Consider the following 13,532-nt stretch of genomic DNA (forward strand, 5'->3'; position numbering starts at 1 on the left):
TGCACCTCAAGTGGTAGCATTCTGCCTTGCCTAGCACACATAAAACCCCTGCACAAGAACTAGGCATAGTGATTCACGCCTGTAACCCCAGACCTTGGGAGGTGGAGGCAGGCAAGTCAGAAGTTTAACGTCATCCTCAGCCCCACAGCAAGTGTGAGGCCAGTTTGGTATACATGAGACCCTGTCTATGAAATTAAAAAAAAAGTTTAAATAAAGATACTTTATTTACAGATAATACAAAATAAACCACGAGACAGATTACTGGGGAGGATGGGGAGGGGATGATCCCCACGATCGCCGTCCTCTCCATCCCAGAGTAACTTATAAAAAATTAAAAAGGCCTGGGCAGGGGCTGGACTGGAAGCACCTTTGCTGATGGGGGTTGGGCCTGCCATCCTCAGCCACGCTGTTCTAGAGCACAGTAGATCCTGACTCTCCCCTCGGAGTCCCAGGCCTGGCAAACACGGGGCATAGCTACAAGGACGGATGGTGGCATTGCAGAGGCTTCCCGGCTAAGGACCCTGGCTTCTTACCTACAGGGCTGGGGAATCAGTAGGTGGGTAAGTGACTCTGGGGGCGGGCATGGGGTGGGCATTATTGCAGTGCTCCAGCTAACTTCCTCCTGGCCGTGGAAGAGGGTTTACACTGGGTTCGGGAGCAGCCATGTCAGGGCAGGAGTGTGGGGTCTTCAAAGCGACGATGTTGTTGAGTCTACCACCTCACGGCCATTGCAAACAGTAGGAACAAACTGGGATCCAGATCCTAGGGAAAGGTAACCAGAGGTTGGGACTGACCCCAGGAGGCAGCAAGAGAAGGAGGGCTGTCCACCATGCCTCTTGTTGTATCCACTGTTATCTTAAGAGTATCCCATTCCCAGACAAGGAATCTCAGCATGAAGCCCCGGGGAGCGGACCTCACGCCTGGGAGGGGAGGGTTGAGGATGCTAACCTTGACCAAGGTTGGCGCTGGCCCTGGGGGCAGTGCTTCCAAAGCGGCTGGTAGGTGCCCGGTGGCTGACCACGTTCTTCTGTGGCTGGAAAAGGATGATATGCAGCTTGGGTGCAAAGAGGCAGCCGAGCACCACAGAGCCGCTGAGGCTGACCGACACGCACATGGTGGTGGTCTGTACCTGTGAGGGGTGAGTGAATGGGCAGGCACAGGTCAAGGAGGATGTTCCAAATGCCTGGACCTGGGCCTATGACCCCTCCCTAGACCGAGGCTGGGAAAACTAGTAAGCATCCACTGAACGGTCCTTTGGCCAAGCCTCAAAGAAGGATAACGATCCCAATGTCAGGCGTCCCCCCACCCCCCATTAACAATTTTCCAAGGCGCACCAGGATTCTAGCTGTACTGTGGACATGAAAGGGTGCATGTATGCATAGGGGTGTACGCATGCAAGGGGTGCAGGTATGGAGTACGTTCGTGTAGATGCACGCATATCAGTGTGGGTGTATGTGTGTGGTAGTGAGTATGCAGAGGAGTATGTGCAAGTGTTTGTGGGAGGGGAGGGATGTCTGTGTAGACAAGATTTGGGTGTGTTCTATGTGTGCCAGGACGTGTGTGCACACACTTGTAGATGCATAAGGGAATGTGTATGCATCTTCACGTATGCAGGCATGTGTGATTGTGCACATGTGTATACATGCATGGTTGACTACTGTGTACCTCTGGTGAGTCTTTAGCTGCCTATGATAGGCATGCAAATGCAAATCATATGCAAATGCAGGCTGAGTCAGAGCAGATTCCCTCCCCAGCCTTGGCCTCCATTACCCAAGCAGGTGGCCCAGCAGGTGCAGGCAGAGCAGCCGAGCCCAGCAATCCCCCACCCCCAGCAGTGCGCCACCACACCTCTGTCTTGGGAAAGGGCCCACGCCAGAGCTCTTGCCACAATTTTCCAGTTCCTTTCATCGTTCGGACCATCAGTTTAGACCCTGCTCTGGACTCCCAAGCTGAGTGATGGAGCCTGGGACTGACTCTCCCTGAATCTCTACTTCATCAGTTAAACAGGGGAGCTGTGGAATTTGAGTCATGAGGATTAGCCAAGATGATCCTCTCATTATTCAGAGCTCAGCTCACCTGCCACCTCCTCAGAGAGACCTTCCCAGGCCATCTCATCTGAAGTAGCTGTTGCCAGTTGGAGCTGAGGACACCCCTTTGAGACACTCGGTGCCAGTTGGAACTGTTTGCTTGAAAGCCACCAACTGAAGCCCAGTTGTCACCTACGCTAACGTTTCTCAGCCCTCTTCCAGCAGCTCTTCCCCCGCCCTCTGTCTTTCTTCATTTGTTGACCACCCCCTCCCCCATCTCCAGATGACCCCTCATTGGAACTGGGCAGAGTCTGCACTCTCTGGAGCATATTTCTGCAACCCCAGGTCAGGGGACAGCATCAGAGTCCTGACATCTGACCACCAACCCCCGCCCCCTCCGCGAGTTTCCACCTCCCTGCACATTTCTCCAAGCTTTCTTCCTCCCTTAAACTTTTCATCGGGGTCCACTTGACTTCCTGAAACTTTAGAGTGAACAGCAGATAGAACAAGATGTCAGGAAAGAGTGGGTCCAGTGCTCCACCCCCTCCTACTTTCGCAACAGATGGCTCACCCGATAATCACTGGAGGTGACATAGAAGATGGGAAGGAAAGCCAGCCAGATGATGCAGGTGGTGTACATGGTGAAGCCAATGAACTTGGCTTCATTGAAGTTCTCCGGGCACTTTCGGGTCTTGAAGGCATAGAGCGTGCAGAGAGCGATGAGGAGCACGTTGTAAGCCAGTGAGCCGAGCATGCTTGCATCACGGTGGTTACAGCGCAACGTCACTACTTCTCGCCGCTCCGGGGCTGTCTCCTTGCCGATGCCTGGTGCCTCCACCAGCAGCCAGGCAGCAACAATGAGCAGCTGGCCCGAGATAAGTGCCAGGCAGATGGCCACCTGTGAGGCGGGGCTGATGAAGCGAGGCCGCTGGGCACCCTCCCGGGCCCCGCCAAAGATTCGAGCAATGCGATTGGTCTTGGTGAGGAGGGCTGAGTAGCAGACAGAGAAGGCCGTGCCCAAACCGAGGCGCCGTAAGGTACACACTGCCGTGGAAGGCTTGGCAATGAAGATGAAGGTCATACAGTAGCAGAGGAAGACACCTCCCAGCAGAATGTAGCAAAGCTCTCGACCAGAGGCCTTGACCACGGGTGTAGCGTTATGCCTCACGAAGACACCTAACACAAAGAGGGTGGCCAGGGCACCTAGGCAGGCAATGGTCACAGGTCCCACTGCCCAGGCATCACCCCAGCGGATATACTCCTGGGGCAGCTCAAAGCAGCCAGTCAGACTGGCATTAGGCCAGTAGCCCAGACCACAGTCAGCACAGGTGAACTCATCCAGCCGATACTCATAGGGCTGACAGGGGATGCAGAGCCAGCAGCAGACCTCACCTGGCTGCACACTCTTCACCTCATTCTGAAGGCAGGGCTCACTACAGCGAGAGGCAGGAAGGGGGCCGGCTGATGGGGAGGCCCATGGGATGAGGCTAGTGTCCAGGGTCAGACCTTCTGCCCAGTAGCCTACCTTCTGGTAGCGATAGCGCCCACTGCCCGCCCGCAGATAGGTGAAGATGTTGTAGCGGCCAATACCATCACCAAAGCTGTCAAAGCGGACCTCGTTGTGAGTATCCGCTGGGCGGAAGGGGGCTGGGATGGAGGAGAGAAGGAAGAGGTTAGACTGGTGGGTTACTCTGATGTGACCTCAACCTTCACCCTCAGCTGGAACCTGAACCCCAGAGCTAGGCTACCTCTTTCCAACACTGAAGCCCATTTCAACCCTAGCTAAGGCATTTTATAACAAACTACGGCCCTAGACTCCAATATCAAACCTCAGCTCTCACCACCAAAAGCCCCAAATGGGCTTGTACCAATCCTCTTATGACTTGCCAAACCCAATCTTAGACTTTAGTCTCTTCCAATTCTAACTTTATCACAACATACAACATAGCTCTTGCCCAAACACTTAACAGAGATCCCAAAGGTAAACTGATTCTCTAGCTGCCACACCCATTCTAGCCCCAGTCGGTCCTAACTGGTCTATTGCAAACTGAATCCCAACCTCAGTGGCCACCTGAAACCAGAGCCTTCCACAGGATGACCACTGCCACTCTCTGTCCCCTAATAACCTCCTGTCACTCAGCCAGGCTCAGGAGGCAGGACTACAGCCACCCTTGAGCCCAGTGAGAAATCAGAGTTCCAGCCAGCATGTGGGATGCTGAAGGCCTCCTGAGTGAGCAGTAGTGACTGGACTCAAGTTTCATCTGCCCAGCCCCTGCTTCTTCCACCTAGACTCCACGTTCTCACAATCTAACCCTACACAACCACAAATTATGCCCAAGCCCAGCAACAGCTCCAACATCAACTCCACGAGACCCCAGACTCTAGCACGAACCCCCTACCTGATCCTATCATAGCTCTGGGTGTTGATCTTAGTGGAATTATGCTCCACACAGGTTCCACAGCGACAGAGCTGGCCAGCTCCAAACCAGAGGGGAAAAAAACCATCGATATATCTTTTGTTTTTGCCAAGAGTCTCACTCGGCAGCCCAGCTGGCCTTGAGTTCACAGACATCCCCTGGTGCTGCCCACTGGCGCTGGGATTACAGGCATGAGGCATCACACCTAGCCACAACGTTTATTTTAAACATTCAGTTATGGGCTGGTGAGATGGCTCAGCAAATAAATGGGCTTGCAGTCCAGCCTAATGACCTAAGTTGGATTCCTGGAACATGGATGCAACAGGAAGATGAGTGAAGGTTATTGGGGAAATCTATTGCATTTTAGATAAGGGATCAGCACCCTCAGATTTTGGTACCCACAGAGGCCCCAAAAAGAGCCTTTCCACCACCAGGATGCTGCAGACAACTGTCCACTTGGTCTAAGTCTTGACCAGTGAGTCTATGTTCTGTCTGTCCTGGCAGCTTCTCCCACGGCACCCCCAAAGATTCTTCCTGAAGCCAGGCACAGTGGTTATGCGGCTCTTGCTCTCCTTAAAACTGGAACCTCAACTTCTGCTTTGAGAGCACTTTGGCTACTTCGAGTAGAAAAATCAAAATTAAGACTGATGTGATGGTGCACACCTAAATTCCAGCACTTGGGAGGCTGAGGTAGGAGAACTGCCTTGAGTCTGAAGCTATCCTGGGCTATACAGTGAGTTTGAGGTAAGCCTAGGCGATATAGCATGACCGTATCCAAAGGAAAAAAAAATCACGTTTACAAAATCCATCAAGATTAATAATAGAAGTTTCACCAATATAGGGTGTCTTCCCTATGGTTCACCCTCAACCTATCCTGATTTGGACTCTCACTCTGCCTGAGAATTGCTTGGGTTCCCGTGGAAAGATAAAGAGCCAGTAGCTAGAGGGTAATGTCCAAGCAGTAGGCAGGGATCCTAGAGTCAGGACCAGGCCAGATTCCACTTTCTAGAAGATTCTCAAAAAGTGGAACCTCATTCCTGACTCCAGCAGGGGTCCTCTGCTTATTGTCCCTTTATCCTAACTTACGCAGACCCTGATTATGTCCTTGTAAGCATCCTATGTCTCCTTAGCAAGAAGTGGGACCTGAAGGCCAGCAGGCTAACAGACCCCGGCCAGCACTATTACCATCAAACTTGACATTGAGCACGAAGTCTTTGTAGAGGCGGCGCCCGTTGACAGGCCTCATGGCGTCACAGAGGTGGGTGGTGTTGGGACAGAGGGCACGGTGCATGTTATGTAGCGCATGGGCCATGGCATACACTGCATTGACCACAAACATGATCTTAGACTCCTGTTCGAAGGGCACGGCCCGAAGTGAGTGGGCTGCACAGTCTCGTTGCCGGAAGCTGCACTGGAACCTCTCCTCCCAGAACTCGCGGAACCAGGGGTTCCGACTGTTGTTCCAGGGATCCAAGCTCTGGAAGTAGGAGGCAAAGTCACTGATGGGATAGGAGGCCAGCTCAATGGTGATGGCACCCTCCGCAGCCCCTTCACTGCCTGCTACCACACTCTCCAGGGCCCCCCAGCCATCGCTGGCCACCCAGATGAAGCTGGCGTTGAGGCGCTGGGTGGCCGCAAGCAGCTCGCGGGCATCCTCGGACCGGGTGAAGAGCACAGCGACCCGGGCACTGGGCTTCTGCAGCAGGGCTCGTACCACACCCTCGAAGGCTGCCCGGCTCATGGCACGGCCCACCTTCTCCGAAGTGGCCACGCAGATGTTTCGTGCACGGGCCTCCAGCTCAAAGGCCTCAATGCCGGTCTCACCATAGTCGCCCTCAGACGCCACCGTGGACACGTATGTCCAGTTGAAAAAGCGGAGAATCTCGGCCATGGCCTTGGCTTGGAAGAAGTCTGGGGGCACAGTGCGAGCAAAGTAATCGTAACGGGACTTGTCACTCAGCTTAGCACTCGTGGAGGCATAGCTGATCTGTGGGATCTGAAACAGCCGCAGGAGATTGGCCACCTGGGCAAGGTTAGAGAGGGTAAAGGTCAGAGAGCCGTTTAAACAAGCACTAAGGCAGTACCCACACCTACAGAATCTTAGGACCAAGGGCCCACAGGTCACCTCTGAGGGTTCCCTATCTATGAGTCTGAACCTGGTGTGTCTTCTGCCTAGGGACTGAGAATTTCTCTCCTCCCCGAGGACTGAGAGGGAGAACACCCAGGGCCATGAGCTGCACCTGAACCAGATACAAGGCACGGGAACCAAGGAAGGCCTGGGGCACAGAGAGGTTAGCACTCGGCTGCACCGGTATAGAGAGGCAGTGGGCGGCATCTGGGATACTCCAAGATGCCAACCTCTCTCATTGTTTGGGGCAGGTAGCCCCCCCCCCTTTAGTGCCAATTCTCATGGGAGGATGGAGAAATGTCACCCCAGATAGAAAGGCCTAGATCCAAGGGTCCATGGCCCAGGAAGCCCAAGTTGGTCACAACTGGGTACCTAAGCCTAAAATGAATAAGGTTTCCTGCTCTACTGTTGACTGCCTCACACCCCATTTCTTAACCTTTGGTCCCCATGGCCATGAGAATGGGGTTCATCCGAGAGCTTGGTAGATGATGGATAAACAGAAGTACACATCCTACAGGAGAGGGCTAAGACCCTGAAGTGGGATGTAAGCTCTCAAATGGTCTAGAACTCAAGTATCTCCTCCCACATTTTCTTCCTCCGTACCCCTCTAGTAAAAATCTCCCTGAGCCTCAGGTTCTCGGGCTTGAATCACAAGTTGCTGAGCCGTTGAAAATGACCTGTGTGGAGGCTTTGGTTCTAGCATGTGGAAACTGACAGCAGCATGTGGAAGGTAGAGGGGCTGGAATGGTGGGGGGACAGTCATTAATGGACCAGCATAATCTAAGGACTAAAGGTTGGACTCTGCTGACCAGGACAGGAGAAAAAAGCAGCCTGACTCTGGAAGATAGGCACCGTTAGAGAAAGGAGGCACCGTTAGGATGGAGGTGACCATGCTTCTGGAGACACGTGCATGAGGCCCTGGAGAAAACTGTGGCAAGGGGGGTTGCTGGTAAAGCACCCCAGAGTCCCCTGAAGACAGCCATAGGAGGCTGCCCGCCCCTCCGTGTCAAAGCCAGCACTACAGATATAGGTGCTGGCATAGCCACACCTGTCCAAGCAGCCACTAACATCTCCAGCAGCTGGGATTAGCAAGACAGGTTCCACCAGGTCCTGACTCTGCTTCGTTTCTCCTACACAATCATCCCAGGGCTCTAAACCCCACTTCAATGGCAATGACCTAAGGAAAGTGAGGCCGTCACCAAGGTCCCCAGATAGGCCCCAGCCCTGATTCCAGTTCTGCTCTGATCTCTCTGCACCTGCACTGGACACAGACAGGAGAGGACATCGGTGAGGAGACCCGGTCAGGAAGAGGGGAGATCCCAGTTAGGCCAAAGCAGCCAAGTGAGGCCAGCGCGCAGTCCAGAGTGCGGTGGAAAGTCGGCTGGATCCACAGCTGAAGCCTTGCAGGGGCACCCTCTGCTGACCCCTTGTGGAAGAACGAGTGGTGGTGGTGGTGGGCTCCCCAGCCTTCCCCTCCCTCAAATTCTGCATCACCTGAAGATCTTAGACTGCCCTCCCCATCTACATTTTCATCCAACTTCTCTTCCCCCTGGCTCCCCCCACCCCTTGTTTCTTTGGCCGCCCCAGGCTTCTGTCTACACTGTCAAATCCAAATAGAAAGGATCTGGCCGAGTAGCTGGAGAGCCCTGATTTCATACTTCCTTTTGGTTACCTGCTTCCCCCTGAACCTGTTTTCTTGCCTATAAAATGGGTTAATACTGATAGCAGCTCATATCGACTATGCCCTTATGACCCGCCAGGCGCCATGACACACACTCGTCATCTCACGAAATTTCCACTACGAACCTAAACGTAGAACGTGTTATTAATCTTATTTTATAAAGAGGAAGCTGAGACATAGAAAAAGGAAAGAACCTGTCCAAAGTCATGCAGTCAGTATAATGGGAGCCAAAATTCAATCCTGAGGCTGACTTCAGAGGCTGCCTAGTAACCCTTTTGGGACATTTAATATCAGGGGTGTGTGTGTGTGTGTGTGTGTGTGTGTGTGTGTGTGTGTGTGTGTGTGTAACAGTATGCTTCTGTTTTCTCTCCTTTCCCGAGAGGAGTTTCTCTTACAGAATCTCTAGAAACAGACCCTATTATATGGCCAGGGGAACTTTCTTGCCCTTTTGTAAGGAACTACTGAAAGGATGATGCTTGGTATCCTTCCAATCCAGGAAGTCCCTGCTCATCAGGAATGCTGGATCTCCCTTCCCGGCCTCCCTTCCCAATACTCACTGGGGCGATTTCCACGTACCTGGATGGAGACATCACTGTAGGAGCCCCCAATGACACCGGTGATGGCTGTCGGAGCATCGCTGTGGGTGGCGTAGGAACCATCAGGACAAATGTGGCGTGAGCCATCAGCACCACGGCTGAGTGAGGCACGCACAAAGTCCAGCGCCTGCTCCAGGGCGTGTGTATCCTTGGAGCAGCTGTCGAGGATGTGTGCACCCAAGCGCACACCGGGCAGCAGGTGGGGGTCGCGGTTGATGCGGTCCAGTGCGAAAAGCATGGCCTCTAGGCGCTGTATGCCCCGGTGCTCGTTAACAGGACCACACTCCTCTGCGGGGCCACCTTTCTGGTGCACTGGGAACAGCCCACCCAGCACCAGGTCCCCCTCCAGGGTCAGCACCTTCTTGGCCGGGCCCTCAGCCACAGCACCCCACAGCAGCGGCAGTACCAGAAACCCAAACAGTGATCCCATGGCCCCAGAGGGGATGGTTAGGTCCAGCAGAGCAGGGTCTTCAAGAGATGGGGACAGACTCAGCAAAGGCAAAGAGAGGAGGAAACAGGGGCCAGGAAAGGACAGACACGAAGAGAGATGAGAAGGGGGCCAGCTCCTGCAGAGAGATAGAGACCGACAAACAGGGAAGAGTAGAACCAGAGTGGCCGCTCCCCTTTATTTCCAGCTTCCCCTCTGACTCTGTTCCTCCCCACATCCCCTTCCCAGGTACTCAGGGGTCATGAGGACAGTGATGTCACTAATTATTCTGGGAAGCTCCCAGGCTACCCCCATAGAGGTCTGTCTCTCAGCTTTGCCATCATCTTGGCTAGAGATGGGCTCCGTGTCCCTACCAAACTCAGCAGAGGGCAGGGAGGGGAGGACTGGGGGCCCAGGCAGAGGGCAGGGGATCCAGCCATTGCCAAATCCTACATAAACCAGAGGGGCCTACACTAACCTCCTAGGAGATCCATTCAGAAGTAGCTGAGGCCATGGCAGTTACACACTCAGGGATCCGGCTCCCATCCTGAGCCTCGGATTTGCAGAGCAGGGGCTTTGGAAGACCCACCACAGGGAGGGAAGAGGCTCTATGGGACAGTTTCCAGCCCGAGAGAAACAGAAGCCCAGGTGGACGCCTAGGGTCCTAGACTCTGGTTCTTAAAGGGCCAGTCCCCAAAGTCTCCTAAACGAAAAAGAAATGGAAAACCCTCAGCCCAGTGAGATAGCAAGGTGGAGGGACTGGCCCCAGAGAAGGTGCCATGTAATGAAATGTCTTAAATCAGCAGGGTAAAGAGATGTGGATATAAGTGTGTCACAGGTGGGGGACAATTAACCTGGTGAGATCTCTGAACAATGATGGAGCTGAGCTACGGATGCCCAAGCTTTGCATGGGAAGCCGTTGGAGACTTGGTGTCTCCTCCGTTCCTTCACTCACTCCAAGCCCAGCAGATGTCATTTCCAGCCTTCCCCTTCTCAGCCTCTGACCGACATTAGAGTTCCCCCTCCCATCCTCTTTAGCGTGCATCCTGTCAGCTGTACCTACTCATCCACCCTGTATTAACCCTACACAGGCAGCCTCTTGAGATCATGCAAACTGGGAGAGAGACACATCTTTCCTCGGGATTGGAAAGGAAACTACAGCTTAAGAGGACAGCAACTAGTTCAAGGACCCCCGTCCTGGCCACAGAGACCAAAGCTGCTCACCGGGCTAGTCTTCTGCTTGTGCCAGGGCAAGGGAACTGGGAGCCTGTGAGGACCCCAAAGAAGCAGCTCAGCCAGGCAAACAGGAGAAAGAATCAGGAGTAAAGACTTAACACAGAGGGGCAGAACCCCAGGGGAGGCCCTGATGGAAGCTGAGGCAGGGAAGGGGGCAGAACCTGGGAGTCCAGCTGAGGGGCAGGACCAGAAAAACCTGAGAGGGCAAGCGAACCTGAGAGGCTGAGACAAAGACAGAAGCACAGACAGAAAGAAGGACCAGAGGACGCTGGAGCAGGAGGAACTGGGAAGCGCGATGCAGGGCGTGCGTTCTCTTGGGAAGAAAGGCGGGGCGCCCGGGACGGTCTTCCCGCTTCCCGGAGCTCCCAGAAAGCGCTGTCTGGACGCATCGGCCCGGGTGCTCCAGAACTCGAGGACCCGCGCGGGGCCCCGGGATGTGGGGTCAAGGCTAAAAAGGTTGGCAGTGACCGCGGCACCACAGGCTAAGCCTACCTGGCGCGCCCAGCTCTGGCGCGGGGCTCCGGTTCCCGCTTGCAGCCTCTCTCGCTGGCTCTGCGCTCTCCGCCCGCCCGCCCTGCCGCTTTCAACCGCGGCCTGCCCCGCCCCCGGCCCCGGCCCGCCCCCAGCCCCTCCTCCGTTCCTCCGGACTCCTGGTCCTCCCCCCGCCCCCCCCCCCGCCCCAATTCGGCCTGCACCTCCCGCTCTGCCGGACCTCTCCGGGGTTCCTAGCCCAGCGCCTCCAGCAGCCTCAGCAGATCCCGCTCTTGACAGATCCGCAGGGCCTGGAGCTGTCCACCGTGTGGTGCTGAATCCTCGGGCGCTCCCACTCTGCGCTGGAGCAGGTGCCTCTCAGCCCCCTCTGGCCCTCACTCAGACTGGGACCGGGCAGGAACAGGGTGTGAGGCACTGGCCTGGGAAGGTCACTGAGCTAGCACTGCGAGCATGGTGTTATGGGTTCCTACATGCCACAGAGTAAGAGGTGGACCCTGGGGTTGAGAGCTAACACTGGAGCATAGGTAAAGGGGTACACAGGAGGCAGGTGGGGCACTTGGCTGTTTTCTCAACCATTCTCTCCACCCAGTGACGGCAGCTCAGTCTACACAGAAGAAAGGCCCCATGTGAGACCTAAGGCCTGAGTCACTAGGAAGAAAAGATTAGGAGGAGGGGGAGGTCAGAGGATGGGGCCTCCTCTTCCTGTAGATGACCTTTAAAGCTCCTGCCCCTCCCCCATGAATCTCTGCTCCTATGTGCAAAGGGCATTTACTGTAGGGGTATCAGGCCATGGGGGCAGAGGGGCTTCAGGGCAAAGGACTAGAATTAACCCTGAGGGACCTGATGGGCCCAGGTTAAGGGTTAGAAGGGCAGGGAGTGGGGGAGGGGGGCTAGAAGGGGAGGTGGCTGAGGAAAGGCTCGGAGAACTGGCTGCTGCGTAGGAGCTGGAGCCTGAGCAGGAGCCTGAGCAGAGGGAGGACAGCTCTGAGAAGATGCTCTTGACTCTTCCCTCCCACAGCAGGATGGGGAAGGACACCCCTGGGTAGGGGGTGGTGGATAAGCTCTGTGGTGCCAGGCTGTGCTGAAGGATCTGGGGAGGTCTGTGCTCAGATTCGGCCTCTGAGCTTGTCCCATCTGGCCCCAGCATCTGTACACCCCAACAGGCACTAGGGCACACAGCATCCCTACCCAACCCTCCAGCACTAACCTGTCCTCCACAGGTGTCAGTGGGAGCCAGGTCAGCTCAGACATATGCTGACGAAATGCCATGCCCAGACCCCTTAGGCATTGCTCCCTACATGGGCATGTGGTATCTGGGGGAGGGGGATGGCAAAGATGGGCCCTTTTCCTGGACACTGTACCTGGATGTCCCTTTGCTCTGTAGAGAACACAGCTTTTAAACAAAGCAGACACATCAAACCCAAACAAGCCCAACCACTAACGGGAGACACGGTGGTAGCAGGGTGAGGGCTCAGAGCTGTCAGACAAAGCTGGGGACAGACATGCCGTCCTCCAGATCCTGCTCTGCCACCGGCTGCTCTCACCCTTTTGCTGGCTCAGAGAGACTGCTCCCTGGGGTGAGTGAGTGATGGGCCAGGCTCTGGGAGCAGAGGGGTTGACAGCAGGAAGGTGCTGAGGTGAGAAACTGCAGAGAGATCCCAGCCATACTTCCAGCCCACTCACCAAGGCAGCCTCACCAAAGACAGGACTTTCTACACAGATGTTGATGTACACAGAAGCAGCACAAGAAGCCCATCACATGGCCTGCAGCAACCAAGCTGCAATATCCACTGCAGCACAAGATGAAGGACAACACTCAGCTTTGTAGCCACCACTCCTGGCTGGGCACACAGACAAGGACACATTTCACCAAACAGACATAGCTGTACTCGGGTACACAGTTACACATATATAAACGTAGCCATAACCATACATGCGGACAACTCCCCAGGATCTGCATATATACATATACATACAACTGCACATAGAGACTTGGCCACATAGCCACAGTCAGTCATACATACATACGGATACACAGCCATACAAACATGCCCACCCCAACATAGTTGTAATCACGGACACACAGCTACACTCATAGCTCTATACATGGAGACACAGTAAAACACACATTTTATACATAAACATGCAACTATACACACAGGCACACCCAGCTGTCTATATACAAAGTCCACATAAATGCTTCCATCTAGCTAGCCTCACATATATAATATGTATATAATATAAATGCAATCATATAAACAGAAGGAACAGCAACATACATACATAGCCACACAGCCATCCACACATGTACAGCCATGTCCAACCACAGTCACATCCTGAAGCTCACATGGGCACAGCCTCACCCATGGCATACATCCACATGCCCAGGAACGAAGGTGCTGGCAGGCCCAGCGAGGGTGTCACCTGCTGAGAAGGTCCCAGCGTGAGCACAGGCACTCTGACGCCACAGACACAAAGGCATCTCTGGGCACAAAGAGTCTGAGTTGCCTACTCCTGAGACCTGCTGT

The 13,532-nt window shown here is 54.5% G+C and overlaps 1 protein-coding gene across 5 annotated transcripts; it reads right to left on the reverse strand.

The window, feature by feature from the left end:
- Window positions 1–201: 201 nt before the first annotated feature.
- On the reverse strand, window positions 202–11,702 carry Grm2 (glutamate metabotropic receptor 2). 5 transcript variants are annotated; one of them, XM_052719442.1, is made up of 7 exons: window positions 11,225–11,702; window positions 9,755–9,979; window positions 8,830–9,415; window positions 5,630–6,467; window positions 2,599–3,674; window positions 949–1,129; window positions 202–762 (listed from the first exon to the last, which is right to left on the reverse strand). In XM_052719442.1, the coding sequence occupies exons 3-7, from the start codon at window positions 9,277–9,279 to the stop codon at window positions 689–691; spliced, it is 2,619 nt and encodes an 872-aa protein (XP_052575402.1). In that variant the 5' UTR covers window positions 9,280–9,415; window positions 9,755–9,979; window positions 11,225–11,702; the 3' UTR covers window positions 202–688. The 5 variants fall into 5 exon arrangements, with proteins under 5 accessions (XP_052575402.1, XP_052575418.1, XP_052575385.1 ...); XM_052719458.1 differs by lacking the exon at window positions 11,225–11,702 and adding an exon at window positions 11,005–11,105 and having other exon boundaries at window positions 949–1,033; XM_052719425.1 differs by lacking the exon at window positions 11,225–11,702 and adding an exon at window positions 11,005–11,105.
- Window positions 11,703–13,532: the final 1,830 nt, after the last annotated feature.

This window comes from Peromyscus californicus, unplaced genomic scaffold, assembly GCF_007827085.1.
Source record: "Peromyscus californicus insignis strain IS unplaced genomic scaffold, ASM782708v3 Scaffold_11__1_contigs__length_118956290, whole genome shotgun sequence".
Lineage (NCBI taxonomy): Eukaryota > Metazoa > Chordata > Mammalia > Rodentia > Cricetidae > Peromyscus > Peromyscus californicus.

Coding starts and splice junctions, on each gene's coding strand:
- Grm2 (XM_052719442.1), bottom strand. CDS start 9,279: ATGGGATCACTGTTTGGGTTTCTGGTACTGCCGCTGCTGTGGGGTGCT. Junction 1,130..2,598: donor TCACCTCCAGTGATTATCGG/GTGAGCCATCTG, acceptor CACCCCTCACAG/GTACAGACCACCACCATGTG. Junction 763..948: donor CAGCGCCAACCTTGGTCAAG/GTTAGCATCCTC, acceptor ACCTTTCCCTAG/GATCTGGATCCCAGTTTGTT.